General features: G+C 38.9%; 1 protein-coding gene across 1 annotated transcript in view; it reads left to right on the forward strand.

Moving 5' to 3' along the window:
- LOC122435799 overlaps nucleotides 1-24,047 on the forward strand; it is a 42,391-nt gene that overhangs the window by 16,667 nt on the left and 1,677 nt on the right. The window contains exons 10-15 of the mRNA XM_043459872.1: nucleotides 2,293-2,372; nucleotides 3,299-3,375; nucleotides 7,654-7,737; nucleotides 7,845-7,875; nucleotides 12,655-12,781; nucleotides 20,346-20,453. Coding sequence (XP_043315807.1) covers nucleotides 2,293-2,372; nucleotides 3,299-3,375; nucleotides 7,654-7,737; nucleotides 7,845-7,875; nucleotides 12,655-12,781; nucleotides 20,346-20,453 — 507 coding nt within the window. The remainder of the gene's footprint in view (nucleotides 1-2,292; nucleotides 2,373-3,298; nucleotides 3,376-7,653; nucleotides 7,738-7,844; nucleotides 7,876-12,654; nucleotides 12,782-20,345; nucleotides 20,454-24,047) is intronic.

A 24,047-nucleotide genomic window follows, 5' to 3' on the forward strand; every position in this document is an offset into this window, starting at 1 on the left:
TAACTTTGCTGACAAAGGTCCAAATAGTTAAGGCCATGGTCTTCCCAGTAATCATGTACGGTTGTGAGAACTGGACCTTAAAGAAGGCAGAGTGCAGAAGAATTGATGCTTTTGAACTGTGATGCTGGAGAACACTCTTGAGAGTCTCTTGGACTGCAAGGAGATCAAACCAGTCAATCTTTTTTTTTTCTTTTTTCTTTTATTTTTTTGGTGTTGTTTTTTTTTACAATATTGTAGTGGTTTTTGCCATACATTGATATGAATCAGCCATGGATTTACATGTGTTCCCCATCCTGACACTCCCTCCCACCTCCCTCCCCATCCCATCCCTCTGGGTCATCCTAGTGCACCAGCCCTGAGCACTTGTCTCATGCATCAAACCTGGACTGGCGATCTGGTTCATATTTGTTAATATACATGTTTCAAACCAGTCAGTCTTAAAGGAAATCAACCCTGAATACTCATTGGAAGGACTGATACTGAAGCTGAAGCTCCAATACTTTGGCCGCCTGATGCAAATAGCTGGATCATTGGAAAAGACCCAGATGCTGGGAAAGATTGAGGGCAGGCAGAGAAGAGGGCAACAGAGGATGAGATGGCTGGATGGCATCACCAGTACAATGGACATGAACTTGGGCAAACTCTGGGAGATGGTAAGTGACAAGGAAGCCTGACATAGCTGCAGTCCATGGGGTCTCCAAGAGTTGGACCCGACTTGGTAACTGAAAAACAACAACAGTTTTCAAGTTAATGTCCAAACGCCACAATGTTGACATGAGTTTAAGGTCTTGCACCATCGAAAACCCTCCCAGTTTCATCTCCTCCACACTCCCTTGGCTCTCCCTGCCCTGGCAACGTAGTTCACCTTTATTTGTGGCTTGTGCCGTATGCCCGCTTGTCATGCTCATTCATTTCATACCATGCTACTTTTCTCTCTCAGCTCTCAGCTCAGCTGTTATGTTGTTCAGCTTGCTTCTCTGCCATGCCTCACTTGATCAGATTCACCTAAACACCAAGTATCATGTACCTCTCTTTCATAGTACTTTTCACAGCTTTCATTTGACATTTGTTTCTTTGATTATTTGATATCTCTCCTCTCCCACACCCCAGGTCGTGAGGCCTGCTGTATTCCTTGTGCCTGGTGTCTAGTAGTTTATTAACAAACTCTTCTTGAGGAGTGAACGGTTGGATCAGGGGAGACATGCTGGGACACACAGAACCCTGGTTGGGAATTGACCTTATGTAAGAAGCACACTTCTCCCATCTTTAATTGGAGTGGAAAATGAAAGGGTGCATCCACATTCATTTGGCAAATACCAATTAAGCAGTTACTGTATGCCAAACACTGAGATTCATCAGTGAACAGACAGACAAAATTGCTGTCTTTTTCAGTTCGGTTCAGTCACTCAGTCATGTCTGACTCTTTGTGACCCCGTGGACTGCCGCATGCCAGGCCTCCCTGTCCATCACCAACTCCCGGAATTTACTCAAACTCATGTCCATCGAGTCAGTGATGCCATCCAACCATCTCATCCTCTGTCGCCCCCTTCTCCTCCCGCCTTTAATCTTTCCCAGCATCAGGGTCTTTTCCAATGAGTCATCTCTTCGCATCAGGTGGCCAAAGTATTGGAGTTTCAGCTTCAACATCAGTCCCTTAGAGTTTTATATTTTACTGCACGGAGACAGGCAATAAACATACACAGAATGAAACCTATAATTTCAAGGATGATAATTGCCATGAAGAAAAAGAAAAGGTGGTGATGGTAAAGAGATTGTTGGTAGGTACTGTTTTCTCTAGGACACCCAAGGAAATCCTGGTTGAAGAGGTGACATTCCAGGGGAGACTGGAGACCATGAATGAGCTTCTCTGTTCCCTGCTGTGTTTCTTTCTCTGTCTCTCTGTTTTCTTCTCACCTCCTCTCCTTCTTCACCACTAGGCTTAATGTTTTACTGAAATTTATCTAATAATCTAGTGACTCATGAAAGAACCATAAGTAATGAAGAATTTCAAGCCCAGTGTCTTTTCCAAAGAAGACATATTTTAGCAGCTGTTTGATCATCTTAAGAGACTTTTTTGTTCTTTCTTTAAAAAGGTATGTAAAAGCATAGTCTGAAAATCTGATTTCATACCAAGATGCTACTTTTAAGAATGAATTTACTTGTAGCAATGATTTTACTTTAATCATTTGCAGGACAGGTGTCCTAATTGTTTTTCAGAACCTTTTCATGATATAGGAGAGTCTGATTTTGCTAATAACTATCAAAAAACAACTTTTTCCTAATTATTTTTAGGCACCCTACAGTTTACTTGAAGCACTAAAACAGCATTTGGCTTCTCTGGAGGACAAACATGATATTATGCCTCCTTATGGGTAAGTTGATAAATCTTATAACATAGATAAATTTTGTTTTCATCTAAATAATTTGTCTCAGTTTAGCAACATCTGATTGACTAAAGAAATTTTGGGCTTTAAATATGGTGAAATAGTATACAGCCATTTTTAATGATAATATGGAATAGAGGTTTTCAGTCTTTTGTGGGATTCCATACTCTTCACAGTGTCATTTGCTTCCCAGAGGAACATCTTTTCTTTTCTTTTTTTTTATTTTTTATTAGTTGGAGGCTAATTACTTCACAACATTTCAGTGGGTTTTGTCATACATTGATATGAATCAGCCATAGATTTACACGTATTCCCCATCCCGATCCCCCCTCCCACCTAACATCTTTTCTTATACTGAGTGATTCTCAAAGTCATAAGTTGGCCCTAGAAGAACCTCTCTGTGAAGAATTTGATTTCTTACCTTAGGGACTCTGCTAGGGAGAATTAACTGTTGTGGATGATTATATAATGGTATGGCAAACTGTTTATCCACAAACATACATGTACTCGTCTACATACATACAAATTGAATAATATAAACTTTGAGGTGCATCACTTAAAAATATTCACATTAGCTATTTCTGAGTAGAATAATTATGGTTGATTTTAGCTTCCTGTTTTGTCCTTTTCAGCATTGTTCAAGATTTCTATCAGGGTCATATATTATTCATTCAGTCCACTTTTTAAGGTTATGTTAATTATATTTGATTTATAGTATCAACCTCTACTAGACCAGTCTGTTGACTATTAATTTTCTCTTTATCATAGGTGGGTATGTAGTTAGTATATAATAAGATGGATAGATCGATGGGTGGATAGATGAATAAATGAAAGAAATGCAGGCTCAGCCAGGTAGGATATTTGTATCTCTCTTGATTGCCTAGCATGACTCATTTTTCCTGTGATCTCTTTAGCATGCAGCGTGCATTGATTCCCTCCATACCAAACAATCCGTTTGTGACAAACTCAGCAAGCAAAGTCTGGTTTTCAGGTGATATGACTCTGTTTTATGATTATGTCAGTGATAGTTGAGGGCAGGATTAGAATATTTAATTCTTTAATTCCCTAACCACTTACTATATCTGCTGCCTCTTCCTAAAGCAATCTTTGACCTAGCAACTTCATTTCTAGGAAGTTATCCCATATATATTCATAGTTGTGAAATGTCATATAAACAAGGATATACCTTACAATATTGTAATAACAAAATGACCCTCTATAAGGGGCCCTGGAATGGAATGACCTCCAACATGTATTGTAAAATGCATGTATTTTCTATTGTTCAATAGAAAATGAGCAAGGTGGGAAACAGTGTATAGTATGCTACTGCTTATTCTTTTTAAAAACAAAAAAGAAAGCATATATATTTCTTTAATTTCTTAAAGAACATTTCTGGAAGGATATCTGAGAAGTGAATAAAATGGAAAGGGATGGGTGGGCGAGTCTTCACTGTATCCCTTTTTGTAATTTCTGAATTTTGTACCTGCAAATACTACTTAGAAGGTAAGTGTTAAAAAGTAAACACATGATACATACATAAATCAAGTGTGATGTCTGTACATGGAGCAAGTTTTGCTTACCAGGGAAGTCCAAAGGTTAGTTAGCCTTATACTCAGTGAGTATGCAAGATACAACTCAGACCATCTCACAGGAGCCCAACTGCTATTGTCTCGGGAAATCTGGAAGCTAGTTAATGACATAGTGGTAACTTGAAATCAGCTGTGATGGAAGCATTTATACCACAGAAATAAATGGACAGACGTTACAAAACAGGCATTTTCCTAGAGAGCTGGTTGTTGTACACTTTCTGGTACATAACTGCACATGATCAGCCATATCCTGTTTCTTTTTTAATGGCTGATTGTATTTCAGTGATATTACTTGTCCCTCTATGCTAGACAAAAATTCCTGTAGTTATGAACTATACCCTCATGGGGTTTATATGTATTAAAATTTGCTTGCTCTTAATTTAACTTGAAGACTTAAACTGTGTCTATTTTAAACAATGTTTTTTATTTTTCTTTTGTATATATTTTCTCAATGGACACACTTTCTGCATTTTCAATGGGTGACTTTGACCAAAACTGTGATGAACGTAAGTCCTTTGAGTAACACTATACATATAGTAAACATTTGCTCCATTTCCAAAAGAAGGACTTTTCTGAGGCCCTGTGGTTTGGGAATCATTAGTGCTTTTAAGAAGTTTAAACATAAAACTGTTAGTCACTCAGTCATGGCTGACTCTTTGAGACCCCATGGACTGCAGCATGCCAGGCCTCCCTGTCCATCACCAACTCCCGGAGCTTGCTCAAACTCATGTCCATTGAGTTGGTGATGCCATCCAACCATCTTATCCTCTATCATCCCCTTCTCCTCCTGCCTTCAATCTTTCCCAGCATCAGGGTCTTTTCAAATGAGTCAGTTCTCCCCATCAAGTGGCCAAAGTATTGGAGTTTCAGCTTCAACATCAGTCCTTCCAATGAATATTCAGGACTGATCTCCTTTAGGATGGACTGGTTGGATCTCCTTGCAGTCCAAAGGACTCTCAAGAGTCTTCTCCAACACCACAGTTCAAAAGCATCAATTCTTCTGTGCTCAGCTTTCTTTATGGTCCAACTCTCACATCCATACATGACTACTGAAAAAAACCATAGCTTTGACTAGATGGACCTTTGTCTGCAAAGTAATGTCTGCCTGAGTACCAACAGCCCAAAACTGGCTTCTGGTGATCTCTGCCCATGCTGTCTTGAGCACTTAGCCTTGGTTGCCTAATGCTCGTTGCTTGAGCCAGTTGTGTTGAAAACCCTGTGGCCAGCTGAAACTACTTTTCCTCTTCAGTCACTGTGAAATAAAAATACTAGATGACCTCATCCAAGCCAATGGCCTTAAATACTATTTACATGATAAGAACTCCCAGCTGCAGCCACTGCTCCTGAACTCCAGGTTTGTATATCCAAGTGTCCATTCTGTGGTAGCACTTGAACATCTAGTAGGGTTCCCAAACTCCATGTGTCCAAAACTAAGCTTTTGACCCTTGACCCCAAGCCTCCTTTATCCATGGTTTTCCCCCATGTCAAGTTAATGGCAAATAGCGACTCATTTCTTCTAGGAAGCATGTGACTAGGACCAATGCAACTTAGGCTTGGAGTCATCTTGATTCCTTTCTTTCTGTCACACACCCACATCCAATACATGAGGGAACATTTTGACTTTACCTTCAAAACATATGTAAAAGCTGACCATGTGTTACTATCTCTGGTGCTACCATTGTAGTCAGAGTTACCATCACCTACACTACTGCAAGGGCTTTCTGCTTCTACCCTTGCTCTCTGCAGTCCATTCTTTACATACCAATCAGAATGATCCCATTAAAATACAGGTCAGAGAGATTCAGTTCAGTTTAGTTCAGTCGCTCAGTCATGTCCGACTCTTTGTGACCCCATGAACTGCAGCACTCCAGGCTTCTTTGTCCATCACCAACTCCTGGAGTTTACTCAAACTCATGTCCATTGACTTGGTGAGGCCATCTAACCATCTCATCCTCTGTTGTCCCCTTCTCCTCCTGCCTTCAATCTTTCCTAACATCAGGGTCTTTTTAAATGAGTCAGCTTTTTGCATCAGGTGGCCAAAGCATTGGAGTTTCAGCTTCAGCATCAGTCCTTCCAATGAAAACCCAGGACTGATCTCCTTTAAGATGGACTGGTTGGATCTCCTTGTAGTCAGAGAGATTATGTCTGTTCAAATCCCTCCAGTGACTTTCCCATCTCAGAGATGGTAGCCTCAGAGTGAAGACCAATTCCTTACAAACCCCTTCATCGCCTTCCGACTCTGACCACTTTGACTCCAGATACACTGGAGTCACTGTTCATCAAATACACCAATCACAGTGTTTTTTCAGAGCTGTTCATGCTGTTCCTTCTGGTGGATCCACATGGGTCACTCTTTACAAGCTTCAGGTCTTTATGTAAAAGTCATCTTCTCTGTGAGCCATTCCTGTCTAAAATTTAAATTTTAAATAAAAATTAAATTAAAATCAAATAAATTTATTAATTTATATTAAATTAATTTATATTAAAATCAAACATTTATGTTTATATTTAATATTATTTAATATTTAACATTAATTTAATTAATATTTAAATAATTATTATTAATATTTAACATTTAATAATTTAATTATTATTTAAATTAAATATTTATATTAAATTAAATTAAATTTATAATTAAATAAATAAAATTAAATAAAAATTAAATTCTCACCAACATATCATATTCCTTTCCCTGCTATTTTTTCCTTAGCACTTTTTACCATCTAACATGTTATGTGGGCTTCCCTGCTAGCTTAGCTGGTAAAGAAACTGCCTGCAATGCAGGAGACCCCAGTTTGATTCCTGGGTTGGAAAGATCCCCTGGAGAAAGGGTAGGCTACCCACTCCAGTGTTCTTGGGCTTCCCTGGTGGCTCAGCTGGTAATGAACCTGCCTGCAATCCAGGAGACCCGGGTTCGTTCCCTGGATTGGGAAGATCCCCTGGAGAAGGGAACAGCTACCCACTCCAGTATTCTAGCCTGGATAATTCTATGGACTGTATAGTCAGTCCATGGGGTCACTAAGAGTCAGACACGACTGAGTGACTTGCACTTTAACATGTTATGTACTTCATCTTGGTTATTGTTGGTCTCCAACGGAACGTAAGCTAAATGAAGGCAGAGATTTTTATCTTCTTTATTCACAGCTGTATCTTTAGCACCTAGTACAGTGTCTAGCACATAACAAGTGCTCAATTTAGATTTAACAAATAATTTTAAATGACCTTATTTATACTAATTAGCCTAATAATTTAAAGTCCTGTTACTTTGTAATGGGAAGGTATGCTGCTGCTGCTAAGTTGCTTCAGTCATGTCCGACTCTGTGCGACCCTATAGATGGCAGCCCACCAGGCTTCTCCGTCCCCGGGATTTTCCAGGCAAGAACACTGGAGTGGGTTGCCATTTCCTTCTCCAATGCATGAAAGTGAAAAGTGAAAGTGAAGTCGCTCATTCGTATCTGACTCTTGGCGACCCCATGGACTGCAGCCTACCAGGCTCCTCCGCCCATGGGATTTTCCAGGCAAGAGTACTAGAGTGGGTTGCCATTGCCTTCTCCGAATGGGAAGGTATAGATATAGATATATCATTATTGTATTGATGGAAATTTGGTTTAGGTTTTCGTCTGATTCTTATTTTCAGATTCTTTTCTCTGCTATATTATAACCAACATTGCCTTCACAAGCCCGCAAACGTGTTGAAGCCAGACGGCAAAATGAAAAAGTCCTAGCAAGTGACCTGGACGGTTCAGTTGTTAGCCTTGTAGCAAGTAAGCATCTATTTTTAAACTAATATTTTGTATATATATTTATATGCATTTTAATAGGAGTATTTACATTAAAATAATGTGAAATTTGTGTTTGTTTTATAAAACAGATCTTAACTTTGGAGAAAGCGCAGCTAACAGGTGAGTTATTTTAAAAAAAGACAGCCAATAAATACATGTTAGAGGAAGGGACTGATGAGCATAGCACCTAGAAAAAAAAGGTTATTTTTTACTTTGATTTAACCCTTCATGGTTTGTCTGAAGGCTTTTCTTTGGCTAAGCATGTTTTAAATATTGGCGTTCTTCGTAGTTCTTTGTATTCTTGGTTATTTTCTTACTTTATGGTAGAAACTGTAGTAAATGAATGATACTTATTTTTTTTTACTTTATTAAACAAAGACAATAAAACTGCCAGTTGGAGCTCCTCAGCATTGTAAGGTAATTAGAGTTACTTCAGTGAGTGATTCCCTACATTTTTTGCCAAAAATTGCCATAAAAAGCAAACAAAAAAAAAATAGGCAAATGGAAATCAAAGGAAGGCCGAACTGATAATATTAACAAGAAATGGTGTAGAATGTAAGGTTAAAAGCACTCAACAGAATAAGACACTATTTCAGGAGATATAACAGTCTTAGTAGTGTATGGACAAAACTTAATACTTAAAGCAAAAGCTATTGGAAATGCATGGGAGCTTGAAAAGTACAGTTCTAATGGGTAGTTTCAATGACTTCTTTCATTGTTGGACAAATCTTGTAGACAAAACATAAGGACATATCTGAATTTAAATACCTAATAAATACCTAATAAATAAATAAGAAACTTAAGTGCACATGTGCACACACACACACACACACACACACACACACACACACACAATGTTCATTTTCTTCCAAGGAATCCCAAAGAAAATCTTTAAAAAAAAAAAAAAGAATTTTATGGGCTACATTTTATCATAATCCAATAAAATTATAACTAATTAATGAAAAGTTGACCATGAAAATCTGAATTAATCAGTAATTCTTTTGCAAGAATTAATGCGAATTGCAGGATACATTGGGCTTCCTTGGTGACTCAGATGGTAAAGAATCCGCCTGCAGTCTGCAATGTGGGAGACCTGGGTTCGATCCCTGGGTTGGGAAGATCCCCCGGAGGAGGGCATGGCAACCCACTCCAGTATTCTGGCCTGAAGAATCCCCATGGACAGAGGAGCCTGGTGGGCTATAGTCCACAGGTCGAAAAGAGTCAGACATGACTGAGCAACTAAGCATAGAACACAATCCTTTTGCCAAACAGGAAATCGAAAGGGAAGTTACCAAGTATCTTTGTCATTCAGTCGCTAAGTCGTGTCAACTCTTTGCAACCCCATGGACTGTAGCATGCCAGACTTCCCTGTCCTTCACTATCTCCTGGAGTTTGCTCAAACTCATGTCATTGAGTCGGTGATGCCATCCAACCGTCTCATCCTCTGTTGCCCCCTTCTCCTCCCACCTTCAGTCTTTCCCAGCATCAGCATCTTTTCTGAGTCAGCTCTTCACATCAGGTGGCCAAAGTATTGGAGCTTCAACTTTAGCATCAGTCCTTCCAGTGAGTATTCAGGGTTCATTTCCTTTAGGATGAACTGGTTTGATCTATCTCCAGTCTAAGGGACTCTCAAGAGTCTTCTCCAGCACCACCGTTTGAAAGCATCAATTCTTCAGCGCTCAGCCTTTTTTATGGTCCAGCTCTCACATCCATACACAACTCCTGGGAAAAACCATTGCTTTGAGTATATGGACCTTTGTTGGCAAAGTTATGTTTCCGCCTTTTAATACGCTGTCTAGTTCTGGAGGTCATGAGAAAGAGAACTTCATATCAGAGTTAATGGGGCAATGTGAAAGCTGAACAGGAAAAAAAATCATCATTGTTAAAAAAGATAAATTAATAAGAACTTAGTTTTATCTTAAGAAAAATCATCTAAATTAATAAAAAATAGGAAGATAAAATTTATAAAGATAAAAGCTTAAATTAATAAAATTGCAAGAACAATAAATCTGAAACATTGATTTATTATTATTATTATTTTTTTTTCCAGTGGGTTTTGTTATACATTGATATGAATCAGCCATGGATTTACATGTATTCCCAATCCCGATCCCCTCTCCCACCTCCCTCTCCACCCGATTCCTCTGGCTCTTCCCAGTGCACCAGGCCGGAGCACTTGTCTCATGCATCCCTCCTGGGCTGGTGATCTGTGAAACATTGATTTAAAGTCCAATAAAATAAGATCCTCTGATTAAGCCGAAAGGAGAATGTATGCAAGATGAGGAATAAGAGGGCTGATAAAACCACAGATGTAGGAGAGATTAAAACAATTATACATCAATAGTTTGTGCAACTGTTTGGTAACAACATATTTGAAAATCTAAAGGAAATTGATGGTTTTCCAAATTAAATATAATGACAGAATTCATCCAAGAATAAGCAGAAACATGCATAGGCCCATTGTCACATGAAGTTGAGCTTTATCTATCCTTAAAGAGTAGACAATTTCAATTCCAGGCTATTGAAAAGAGGGACGATCTACAATACAGTCTAGAAAATGACATAAGTTTAATGTATTAGCTGCTGAGTCATGTCTGACTCTTTGCAGCCCCATGGACTGTAGCCTGCCAGGCTCCTCTGTCCGTAGGATTCTCCAGGCCAGAATACTGGAGTGGGTTGCCATTTCCTCTGCCAGGGGATCGTCCTGACCCAGGGATTGAACTCAGGTTTACCTGCATTGCAGGTGGATTCTTTAACATCTGAGCCACCAGGGAAGTCTGTAACTTTGATATGAAAGCCCATAAAGATAGAGCAAAGAACGGAAACTGCTGACTAAGCTCGCTTATTAATTATAGATATCAGAATTGTACATAAAATATTCACAAATAAAATCCAGGAATATATTTTAAAATTCCACAATTTCTGCTGCTTCTTTGAGTGTGAATATGAAATACTCTGTCTGGAATGGTGGTCGTGCAGGGGGTATAATGGAAAGTGGACGCCCCTGGGACATGTTTTGGAGGTAGAGTTGATAATAATTACTATCAGAGGTGAGGAAATAAGGGGGATCAAGCTCTCAAAGAAATGTAAGGGATAGATTCAGACACCCCAAAGTTATAAAAAAAGAATTGCCTACCAAGCACCTTTGCTCAGAAAGATCCCACAGTGTGTGCTCCAACCAAACAGTGGTTTTCTTAAATTAAGAAAGAGGAACACATGGGTTTCAGGGAAACAGAGAGCCCTACTTAAAGAGGTGGAGGGAATTCCCAGTATAACAGTGGAAGTCCAAGGGTTGTATTTACTTGTACAGAAGCCAATTTGGAATGGAACAGAAGGATGTAGACAGGTCTCCAGGAAAAAATCAAAATGACATATTATTTGGTGCTAACATTTGTTTCCTCTGAGCCAGATACTGTTCATGCTAAGTATTTTACACATGATGACTCAATCTTTCTACTTGGGAAAGTTATTATTTCCACTCGATTATAAGCTCCATGAAAGCAAATAGTTCCATCTGCTTTATATATTTCAGACACTAAGGATGCTGCCTGGCACCTACTAGATATTGAATGGGTATTTGTAGAATGAATGCAATGAATCCACATTTAACATATGCAGAAACTGAGATACACAGATTCTGTAACTTCTCCAACGTACAGATATGAAATGACTGAAATGGAATTTGAACCCAGGCAGTCTTGCTGTAGAGTTGGGGCCTGTATTGTGAAGATACAGCGGGGTGAGAGGGGAAGACATGGTAGCATAAACGTCTTCTTTAGGATTATGGAATTAAATACCATAAGGAAAAAAGTAGCTGCTTTTGTGATGACTGGTGTTTTTGGTTTTAGGTCTTTTAGCACTATTTGGTTTTTTAAACTCTGGATCACTTGGATAAAAATTAAATTTTAAAAAGTCAAATGATGAATACAGAATAAAGATGAGCTTGTAGAGATAAGAAACATGTCTTAGATTTATAACTAAAGTGTATGGAGAATAGATTATTACATAATTTGGTAGAGGAGTTGAAATAGATGACAAAAACAGGGATAATAACCTTTACCAGTGATACAGAATATGGGCTTCTAGGCTTGGCACTAATTGACTGTAAGACTTTGAGCAAGGTATTTGCCCTCTCTGAGAGTCTGTCTCCTCATCCATAAAATGAGACTTTATGATACCTACTTCACATAGTTATTATGAAAATTAAATATTTAAGATTGTGAAAACACTTAACACAGAGCCTAGTAAGAGTTCAATAAGAGTTTGTTTCATTTTAGTTGTATTTATTCTCTTATTTATACAAAATAGTACACATTACATTATTTATTCTCTTAATAACTCTAATTCTATGAACCATAGTTTATCCTAATTTTATAAATAAGGAAAGAGTTTAAGTTGTTTAGTCAAGGTTACACAGCTCTAATACTTTGGCACCTGGTACAAAGAGCCAACTCGTTGGGAAAGACCCTGATGCTGGGAAAGATTGAGGGCAGGAGGAGAAGAGGATGACAAAGGATGAGATGGCTGGATGGTATTGCTGACTCAATGGACATGAGTTTGAGCGAATTCCAGGAGAGACTGAAGGATAGGGAAGTCTGGTATATGGCAGTCCATGGAGGAGTTGGACATGACTTAGCGACAGAAATAAAATTTTAAAACATAAATAGAATAAAATAAAATAAAAACTAAGCTGAAATATGTAGCTTTGTAATGATACCTTAATTTCATGTAGAAAATAGCCACGGTCTTTTATTTTTTAGCTTTTTTACTGGTTCCTTCTTATTATCTCTTACCTATTGATTAGCATAAACATTGTCTCGAAGGCTATGTCCTGACTAGATGTTTACATGGTAGACTTGTCATCTCCCAATGTGAGCTGATTTATCAATTGCCCTTTAGATCTGACGTGAAGTGGTATCAACCCTCAGAGATGGAAATGACCAGTGAAATGAACTGGCAGTTGAGTAACTGCACCTGCATATCAACCATCTGGGACCCAGTTTCTATTCCTTCCATCTCCTACATGGTAACGTTTGTGATGTATTATTACCTTCTTTCTTTTTTGATATATACATGTGGCATATACATTTGTATCAGGGAAGTAAGTCGAGCAAGAAATGTCTTCTCTCTCTCTCTCTCCTTTTTTTTTTATTTGCTCACGTTGCATGGCTTTTGGGATCTTATTTCCCCACCCAGGGATTGAACCTGGGCCCTCAGCAGTGAAAGCACTGAGTCCTAACCACTGGACTGGCGCTCCTAGAAATGTTTTCTTTTTCATCAGTTTTTTTTTTTAAAGACTTTATTAAATGCCATACTTTGACATGAATCAGCCATGGGTGTATATGTGTTCCCCATCCTGAACCCCCCTCCCACCTCCCACCCCATCCCATCTGTGTATTTTGCTAACATTTGCTATAGACAGGTTGAGCTCACTCTTCCTCTCTTTGTGGAAGAGTGGATTCCATGATGGGGAGAGAGCTACAGAGTTCCCCAGCTTTGCTCCACATTTCTTGAGCATCTATCAGGCATTTAGGCAGTGGGCTGGCAGGTCAAGATACAGAGGCTGCAAGGGTAGATAGACATGTCATCAATTAGAGGCATTGACTATTCCAAGTGGAATGAACACTTTACAGGGTGTGTGGGTTACTTTGATAAAGAATCTGAACATAAGGGAAAAGGAGATGAGGTGGATTGATAGTAACTGGTTGGCAAATGGAAACTTGGTGGGTTATTCTGGGAACTCGGAGTAGTTTAGCATGGCCATACTGTCGTGGATGATGGGTGCAACAAGAAATAAAGCTCGAGCTTAAAGAAATACTGGATCTTGTAGGAACTTGTATAGGAATTTAGGCTTTGTTATATAAGCAGTGGGGAACCAAAGCTACCACACAGTCCTTTTTACAGTTTTGAAAGACTAGTCTGGGAGGAGAGTGGAAGATGATTAGTAGGAAAATAAGACACAGATCAGCGAAGTCAATTAGAAGTCTTTTCAAGTCATCCAGGCCAGAATCTAGAATGATCTGGTCTAGAATGCTAGAATGTTGGCAGTAGATCTAAAGAAAGAATTTCGAGAAGCTCGACTGCAGATAGGATTGATAGGAGCTGCTGATAAGTTGAAGGTTGAAATATGGGTCCCCAATAAATTATCTGCAAATATAAAATTCAAACAACTCCAGGAAACAAGATTTGTTAAGTTTGCAGCAAACACTTTTGGTCACAGAAGTGTACTTGAACTATAATGAGGCTACAGTCATTATTTATGTTACTAAGTGTAAATATTCATACGTGAATTTGGCATTTGCATTTTGGTACAAAAATAAATATTAGTGTGTTTCATTACAGGGTGCTATTTCAGTCCCTGTGGGGTGTTACTAACATGTTCTATGTGTAAAACATTCTGAACTCCAAAACACATCTGGCCCCAAGGACTTAAATGATGTGCACCTGCTATTTTTGCACAATTTTGCTTTAAAACTTAATTGCTCCAATGATATAACCAACTGCACATTCACTCTGAGTACATAGTAACTTTGTTCTCCTTGCATGCAGCAGAGCTGCATTTAGAAACGAGAATTTTGATAGGATTTTGGAAGAAGTAATTTTGAAATGTACTGAGCAAATGTGTGGCTATGCACCTAGGAAGAGTTTAGCAAGAAAGTTTGGGGTTTCGAGGGTGAAAAAAAGTCACAAAATGAAGAAGCAACATGATGTGGGCCAAATTTATGTTCATTAAGATATTAATAGCCCCTGTGATTCTGATGAAAAATACATAGTCATCAGAATCATAGCTGTTGCATCATTTTTTTCAAAAATTTTGCTGTTTCATTTTGAGAAGTTTGATTATGATTTTTGCCTTGGCATGGATATGCAGGGCAGGGTATTCTGTTCAGGTTCATGCAACTTGAGTCTTTGGTTTTGTCTTCTCTCAAACTTCGAACATTTCCTGCCATTATTACTGCACTGATTCTCTTCCCTTTCCGAGACTCTAATAACACAAATATTAGAGCTTTAGATGTTGTCCCAGCTGGTCCTTGAGGCTCTGTTTGGTTCTTTAAATCTCTCTCTTTCTTTCTGTCTTGCAGAATGAGTGATTTGTATTCATCCATCTAAAGTTTCACTGAATCTTTCCTTTTTCATCTCCCTTCTGATAATTAGTCATTCCATTGGGTATTTTTATTCCAGTTAATTATATTTTTCAGTTCTGAAGGTTCTATTTGGCCTTTCTCTGAATCTTCTATTTCTTGGCTGATGCTTTCTATTTTAACTTTTGTTTCAAGTGGTCATGATTACTCATGCAAGCATTTGTGTACTAGCCACTTTAAAAGTCTTTGTCAGGTAATTCCATCATCTATGTCATGACTGTTAATGGTTTTTTCCCACGGAAGTTGAGATTTTCATGGTTCTTCATGTGCCAACTAATTTGGGATTTTATCCTGGATTTTTAAATTACTTTTTAAAATTTATTTTAATTGGACGCTAATTACTTTACAAGATTGTAGTCATTTTTGCCATACATTGACATGAATCAGCCATGGGTATACATGTATCCTGGATGTTTTGACTGTTAATTTAAAAGACCCTAGGTCTGGCCAAATTATGGAGAATGTTGATATCTGTGCTTTAGCAGACACTGACCTGGTTCAGTTTACGCTACACCTTCCAGCCCGCTTCTCTGACCTGTGGTCCCAGTGGCAGCTCAGTTTCTATAGCCTTTGTTCTGCTGTTCCTGTCTGTCCTGCATGTACTCCATTCAGCAATCAACCTGGGACCTGGGCTTTGGTCTCTCCGGGGGCTTAGTAATCAAAGTCTTTGGTGTGTTCATTAAGAGCCTATTCACTCACGTACAGGAGTGGGAAGGGGGCTGATGAACCCAGGAGTTCATAACTAGCTTCCCCAAGCTTCTCTATCTCTGTGATTGAAACATGTTTCCAACTAATGGTAGGACAGAGAGAGAATTGAAAAATATTTTCTGTCACCCGGTTCACGAAGCCACAGCTCCACCTAATGGAGAAGAAAGTTCCTCTCGCTCATATATTCGGCTCTTTTTTTATTTTTTATTTTTTTTTTTTAAGTTTGGGCTTCTCTGGTGACTCAGACCACACACGGGTTTGATCCCTGTGTCAGGAGATCCCCTGGGGAAGGGAATGGCTACCCACTCGAGTATTCTTGCCTGGCGAATCCCATAGACAGAGGAGCCTGGTGGGCTACAGTCCATGGGGTCCCAAAGAGTGGGACATGACTGAGCAACACTTTCACTTTCATATTGTCACCTTAGTTCTTTTTTGTTGTTGGTTTTTCCAATTTTAAACTTTATATAAATTGAATCATACTGTACATATACTTTTGTGACCTTCTTTCAATCAGTAAGTATTATGTTCAGTTCACAGTCGCTCAGTTCTGTCAGACTCTTTGAAACCCCATGGACTGCAGTAGCCAGGCTTCCCTGTCCATCACCAGCTCCCAGAGTTTAATGAAATTCATGTCCATTAAGTTGGTGATGCCATCCAACCATATCATCCTCTGTCGTCCCCTTCTCCTCCTGCCTTCAATCTTCCCAGCATCAGAGTCTTTCCCAATGAGTCAGTTCTTTGCATCAGGTGGCCACAGTATTGGAGTTTCAGCTTCAGCATCAGTGCTTCCAAAGAATATTCAGGACTGATTTCCTTTAGGATGAACTGATTTGATCTCCTTACAGTCCAAGGGACGCTGAAGAGTCTTCTACAACACCACGGTTCAAAAGCATCAGTTCTTCAGTGCTCAGCTTTCTTTATAGTCCAACTCTCACATCCATACATGAAAGACTACTGGAAAAAACATAGCTTTGACTATATGTACCTTTGTCGGCAAAGTAATGTCTCTGCTTTTTAATATGCTGTCTAGGTTGGTCATAGGTTTTCTTCCAAGGAGCAAGCGTCTTTTAATTTCATGGCTGCGGTCACCATCTGCAGTGATTTTGGAGCCCAAGAAAATAAAATCTATCACTGTTTCCATTCTTTCACCATCTACTTGCCATGAAGTGATGGGACCAAGTTTGGAAAACTCAGCAGTGGCCACAGGACTGGAAAAGGTCAATTTTCATTCCAATCCCAAAGAAGGACAATGCCAAGAAATGTTTAAAATACCGCACAATTGCACTCATCTCATATGCTAGCAAAGTAATGCTCAAAATTCTCCAAGCCAGGCTTCAACAGTATGTGAACTGTGAACTTCCAGATGTTCAAACTGGATTTAGAAAAGGCAGAGGAACAAGAGGCCAAATTGCCAACATCCGATGGATCATATAAAAAGCAAGAGAATACCAGAAAAAGATCTACTTCTGCTTTATTGATTACGCCAAAGCCTTTGTGTAGATCACAACAAACTGTGGGAAATTGTTAAAGAGATGGGAATACCAGATCACCTTACCTGCCTCCTGAGAAATCTGTATGCAGCTCAAGAAGCAACAGTTAAAACCAGACGTGGAACAACAGACTGGTTCCAAATTGGGAAAGGAGTCCATCAAGGCTGTATATTGTCACCCGGCTTATTTAACTTATATGCAGAGTACATCATGTGAAATGCCAGGCTGGATGAAGCACAAGCTGGAATCAAGATCGCAGGGAGAAATATCAATAACCTCAGACATGCAGATGACACCACCCTTATGGAAGAAAGTGAATAGGAACTAAAGAGCCTCTTGATGAAAGTGAAAGAGCAGAGTGAAAAAGTTAGTTTAAAACTCAACGTTGAAAAAACTAAGATCATGGCATCTGGTCCCATCACTTCATGGCAAATAGATGGGGAAACAATGGAAACAGTGACAGTTTTTATTTTCTTGGGATCCAAAATCAATGCAGATGATGACTGCAGCCTTGAAATTAAAAGACACTTGCTCCTTGGAAGAAAAGCTATGACCAACCTAGATAGCATATTAAAAAGCAGAGACATTATTTTGCTGACAAAGGTCCGTCTAGTCAAAGGTATGGTTTTTCCAGTAGTCATGTATGGATGTGAGAGTGGGACTATAAAGATAGCTGAGTGCTGAAGAATTGATGCTTTTAAACTGTGGTGTTGGAGAAGACTCTTGAGAGTCCCTTAGTCCATCCTAAGGGAAATCAGTCCTGAATATTCATTGGAAGGACTGATGTTAAAGTTGAAACACCAACATTTGGCCACCTGATGTGAAGAACTGACTCATGTGAAAAGACCGTGATGCTGGGAAAGATTGAAGGTAGGAGGAGAAGGGGACGACAGAGGATGAGATGGTTGGATGGCATCACCAACTTAATGGACCTGAATTTGAGTAAACTCTGGAAGTTGGTGATGGACAGGGAAGCATGGTGTGCTGCACTCCATGGGGTTGCAAAGAGTCGGACACGACTGAGCGACTGAACTGAACTGAAGTGAATACAAGTAATGGAAACTCTGAAGTCCCTTAGCCCACACAACCTCACAACCAATTCGCTCATGCTTTTACTGTTGGTATCAGTTTGGAACAATGTTTAAAATGTGGGAAAGTATAGAGGATAACAAGCATCCATGCTTCAACATTCTAAATTACTAAATGTTAACATTAAGTCATAATTTTTCCAGATCATTTTTTAATGAAATTTTACAAATAAGACCAAACTCTCCTTGGCTCATCCCTTTTCCCAATCACCCTCCACCACTCCAGAGACAATGACTATGGTTAATTTTCTGTATAACCTTTCAGAACATTTTCATTCTTTTACTAAGGAAAAATATGTAGTACTCTTCTATGTGATTTTAGAAAATTGATTATAATTGGTATTATTTTGTATTTATGTTTTTGAGATCTGCATTTATGTTTTGAGATATGTTTTATAGATTGGTACATATTAACTATATATATATATATAAAGGCTCAATGATATTTCACATAGGAATATATTACGATTTAGTGGTATATTTTATACCTTTACTGAAAAATTATACCTTTACTGAAAAATTCCTTAAAAGAGTTCTCAAATATGCTATGTAACTACTTCTTTTCTTTTCCTTTTGTTCTTTTTTTGAAATTTAAATCAAAATTTTTATTGGAATATAGTTGACTTACAATGTTGTGTTAGTTTCTGGTCTATAGCAAAGGGAATCTGTTATACATATACATATATCCATTCCTTTTTAGACTCTTTTCTCAGTTAGGTTGTTACATAACACTGAGCACAGTTCCCTGTGCTATACAGTAGGTCCTTTTTGGTATCTATTTTAAATACAGCAGTGTGTACATGACCATCCCAAACTCCCTAAGTATCCTTCCCCCAATCCACCCCTCCTCCAGCAACCATAAGCTCCTTCTCTAAGTCTGTGAGTCTGTTTCTGTTTTGTAAATAAGTCCATTTGTATCATATTTTTAGATCCCACACATAAGTGATCACATATGATATCTGTCTTTCTCTGTCCAACTTATTTTTGAAGTTTTTTTTAAAATTGAAATATAGTTGATGTACATTATTATACAAGTTCCAGATGTACAATATGGTCATTCACCATTTGAAAGGTGATACTCTGCAATTATTATAAAATATTGGCTATATCCACTGTGGTTTACAATATATCCTTGTAGCTTATGTATATTATACATAGTAGTTTGTACCTCTTAATCCTCTACCCCTATCTTGCCCTTCCCCAGGTCCCTCTCCACACTGGTAGCCACTGGTTTGTTCTCTGTATCTGTGAGTCTGCTTCTGTTTTGTTATATTCACTAGTTTGTTGGGTTTTTTCTCTCCTTCTCGCTTGAACCTGTTCCAGTAAGGATTCTGCCTCCCCCACCCCCCGCCCGCCGCATCCCCATGTTACCACATCCCTTCTACTTCATGGCTGTGTGTCATTTTTTCCTTTTTCTTCCTTGGAGATTTTGCAACAGCCTCTTCAGTGCCAGTATCTGTTGCTTCTTTAGAAACATCAGAGCACTTGGTTTGTAAACTAGTGATATTTTATTGTCTTTGAATGCACAAAACGCTGTCAGCATCTGAGCAAAATACTTGAAATTCTAGTTCCCCATCCATGTTTATCTCCAAGGTCTGCCACGACTCAACTGGCATCTTTTCATGTTTAAGGATGGAGGCATTTTCTCTTTTCTTCATATCTAACATTTAGCATTTTCAGTGGACATCCTTTAAATGTAATATTTGCTCTAGAGCAGTTTTTTGTACTCTTGGTACTATTGTTTTTAGTTCAGTTCAATCTCTCAGTCGTGTCCAACTCTTTGCAACCCCATGAATAGCAGCACACCAGGCCTCCCTGTCCATCACCAACTCCCAGAGTTTACTCAAACTCATGTCCCTCGAGTCGGTGATGCCATCCAACCATCTCATCCTGTATCATCCCCTTCTCCTCCTGCCTTCAATCTTTCCCAGAATCAGGGTCTTTTCAAATCAGTCAGTTCTACGCATCAGGTGGACAAAGTATTGGAGTTTCAGCTTCAACATCAGTCCTTCCAATGAACATTCAGGACTGATTTCCTTTAGGATGGCCTGGTTGGATTTTCTTGTAGTCCAAGGGATTCTCAAGGGTCTTCTCCAACACCACAGAGTAATAAAATAGTAATTAAGTTTTTCCTTTGTTTTTTCTTCCATTTGAATTCACAGGTTCCAATTCCAATGAGACTCTCTTCCATGATGGCACCTCAATCCATGAGTTACACTCAACCAGGCTTAAGGACCAGCAAGGCTTGTGCTGCATCCATAAGAAATAACGTATGTTTGAACTGTTGTTGTTTTGGCCCTTGGTAGACATGTGCAGGGGCTTCCCAGGTGGTGCCAGTGGTAAAGAACCCACCTGTGAGTGCAGGAGACATAAGAGACATGGGTTTTATCCCTGGGTTGGGAAGATCCCTTGAAGGAGGGAATGGTTACCCACTCCAGTATTCTTGCCTGGAGAATTCCATGGACAGAGGAGCCTGGCAGGCTACAGTCCATAATAAGGTAGCAAAGAGTCAGACACGACTGAAGCGACTTAGCATGCATGCAGACATGTGCAGTCACTGGACGCAAGACCAGTGTTAGAACAGAGTTTTGCAGTCTTTTGTGCACTGTTGTTTCTTCACAGAAGAAAAAGGAATTCTCACATTTTCAGCCTTCAATTTCAGTATAACAGTTTCAGCATTCTAACATTTTAAAAAGACAAAACTGTAAAAACCCAATCCTCTACAAAGTTGTGTGGTGAAACCTTGACCAAGTTCCAATATGTAATCAGCAAACCTTTTATTCATTCATTCAACTCATTCAATTGAGTTGAATTCAATTCATTCATTCAATTATTATTCATTCATCTCAACAACTGAGAGCAGTGCTGAAGAGGTGGGTAACTCAGTATGAAGGTTTTAGGCACACCTTTCTTAAGGAAGTGATACCTGAGTTGTATGCTCAGACTTAAAAATGGGTAGCCAGTCAAGGGAGTGGGGAAAGGATCTTCCAGACGAGCATATAAACAGATAGGAAAGCCAAAGCACCATGGGAGATCACAGGATGGAACAATTAATTCAGGGATAAACGATTTCAGGGCCTGCGTGCGTGGCATTGCATAGAAAATGTTAAGGAGAATTGCGACTAGTGGAGGTATGCATGGTAGAAGTTTGACATTAGACGTAGAGAAAACAGCTTGAGCAAAGAAGTGGAAGCAGGCAGTGGTAACATGGATGAGGTATAGCTAACCTCAGAAGCAAATGGGAGAGTGTCATGATCCAGGTGTTCATTGCCTCCGAGTATTGTTCTCTAGAAATCTTTTTTTTTTTTTAATTTTTTTATTAGTTGGAGGCTAATTACTTCACAACATTTCAGTGGGTTTTGTCATACATTGATATGAATAGAAATCTTTACAAGGTTTCTACCTTCAGTCTTCAGACCATGCCCTGGGGGCCACCTGGTTCCTGAAGGTTTTAAGCGGCCTGACAAAGCTTCAAGCATCAGATAGTGAGCAGACTGACCTGAGTTTTATGTAAAAATATTTGTAGTTTATTTTATAACCACAAGGAAAAGTATATGGGAACAATGAAAGATTTATATATCTGTCTGTCTTTCACAGACAAAATCCATGTAGAAGTACCAAAGTGAAAACAATTCCAAATCAGAGGTCAAAACAAATGATGATCTCTCTGCAGCCTGAACTGAATCATCCACATCTTCCAAGTCAATAAACATTCATTTGGACAGTCAACACCCTTGAGATTCTTCAGCTCAGTGTTTTTGAAGTTATGCACTCTCTTGTTTTAATAGTTATCCTGGAAACTTTACCCTGTAAAATTATTAAAAAAAAAAAAAACAACCTAAAGTTAATATCTTAATCTCCTCTATTAAATAACACAAAGACCTTAGAATACTTTTAAACTACAAGGGCATTCCCTCCCAACTTATGGATGATGGTGGCCCAATATATTAGCCCTGTCCCAAATTTAAGGTGTTAGAGAGAAACGTTTTTGTTTACACTTGGAAATGTGTTCACAAATTCTTTGTTCACCATCCCTTCTTGCATTGGAACCATTTCCCTCTTCTTGAAGTACATGTTTTAGAAGTTTATTTAGTGTAGTTATACTGATGATAAACTCAGTTCTTATTGGAAAATGTAGTGCTTCATACTTATTATTTTAAAGTAAACTTTAAATTGATACACACATACAAACTCATTCTTGTTTGAATCTTTTTGTGGACAAATGTGGATCTATCTCTTGGGTAAATACCTAGGAGTAGAATGACAGGGTCATCAGGTAGGTGTTTATCTAAAATTAAAACTGCCAGAACTTCCCTGGTGGTCCACTGGTTAAGAATCTGCCTGCCAATACAGGGGGCGTGGGTTCAAGCCCTGGTCAGGGAACTCAAATCCCACAAGACACGAGGCAACTAATCCCATTCACCATAACTACAGATGCTCACGTGCCACAACTAGAGAAGTCTGTGCACCACAATGAAGACCCTGCATGACCAAAAAAATAACTTAAAACTGCCAAAAGTTGTTCAAAATTACTGTACCACTGTGTTCCACCAGCAGTCTATGAGAATGCTATTGCTTCAAAGTCTGGCCAAAAATGACTGCTGTTAGTATTTTAAAATTTGACCATTCTGGTGGGTTTGTTAAGTCATATTTCACAGTGGTTTAATTTACCCTTCCCCAATGACTAAGCAACTTTTCATATACTTATTGGCCATTCCACCATCTCTTTTACTATGTGAAGCATTCAACTGTTTTTCCCATTTTAATGTTTTCCTTTGAGTTTTTTTCCCCCCCTTTGGTTGCACCACATGGTTTGCAGTATCCTAGTTTCCCAACCAGGGATCGAACCTATGCTCCTTGTAGTGGAAGTGGAGAGTCCTAATCACTGGACAGCAAGGGAATTCGTAACTTTTATGTTTAGCTCTATGATCCATCTAAGCTACATTTTTGTGCTTGGTGACAGATAGGGGTAGAGGTTAACTTTTTCTATATAATTATCCAGTTGTTCTTGAAACATTTGGGAAAAACAAATTCGTTTCACCTTGCATTGTCTTGGAACATTTCTCAAAAACCAACCGACAACATATTTATGGGTTTGTGTTAGCTTTTGTTTTGTTCCATTGATCCAAAGATCTATCCTTAGTTCAATAACACATATCATAGTTTCCTGTAGGTCTCAAAATCAGGCAGTATTAGTCTTCTAGGTTTATGCATATTTTTTCAAGATTGGTTCAGGTATTCAGGTATTCTTTGAATTACATAAAACATTCCAATCAACTGATCAGTTTCTATGGAAAAAAAAAAGGCCTCAGAGAACACGCTGCTTAGGACTACATTGACTATCTAGTTCAATTTGGAGAAAACAGACATATAGACATCCTAACAATATCAGCCCTTCCCAATCATGAACATGCTGGAGCTCTCAGGCATTCTTTAACTTCTGTCTTCTGATTTGGGGTTTTGAACAGTTACTAGCACTTTTCATTATGTAAATAAAGACTACCAAGTGTTTTTTGTTTTTTAATTCTGCTGCTGCTGCTGCTGCTCCTGCTAAGTTGCTTCAGTAGTGTCTGACTCTGTGCGACCCCATAGACAGCGGCCCACCAGGCTCTGCCATCCCTGGGATTCTCCAGGCAAGAACACTGGAGTGGGTTGCCGATGCATGAAAGTGAAAAGTGAAAGTGAAGTTGGTTAGACGTGTCCGACTCTTGGCGACCCCATGGACCGAAACCTACCAGGCTCTCCCGTCCATGGGATTTTCCAGGCAAGAGTACTGGAGTGGGTTGCCATTGCCTTCTCCGTTTTTAATTCTACCATAATGGTATTCTTTAATTCATTTTCTAAGTTTTGTCACTACTATATAA

This window comes from Cervus canadensis, chromosome X, assembly GCF_019320065.1.
Source record: "Cervus canadensis isolate Bull #8, Minnesota chromosome X, ASM1932006v1, whole genome shotgun sequence".
Taxonomy (NCBI): domain Eukaryota; kingdom Metazoa; phylum Chordata; class Mammalia; order Artiodactyla; family Cervidae; genus Cervus; species Cervus canadensis.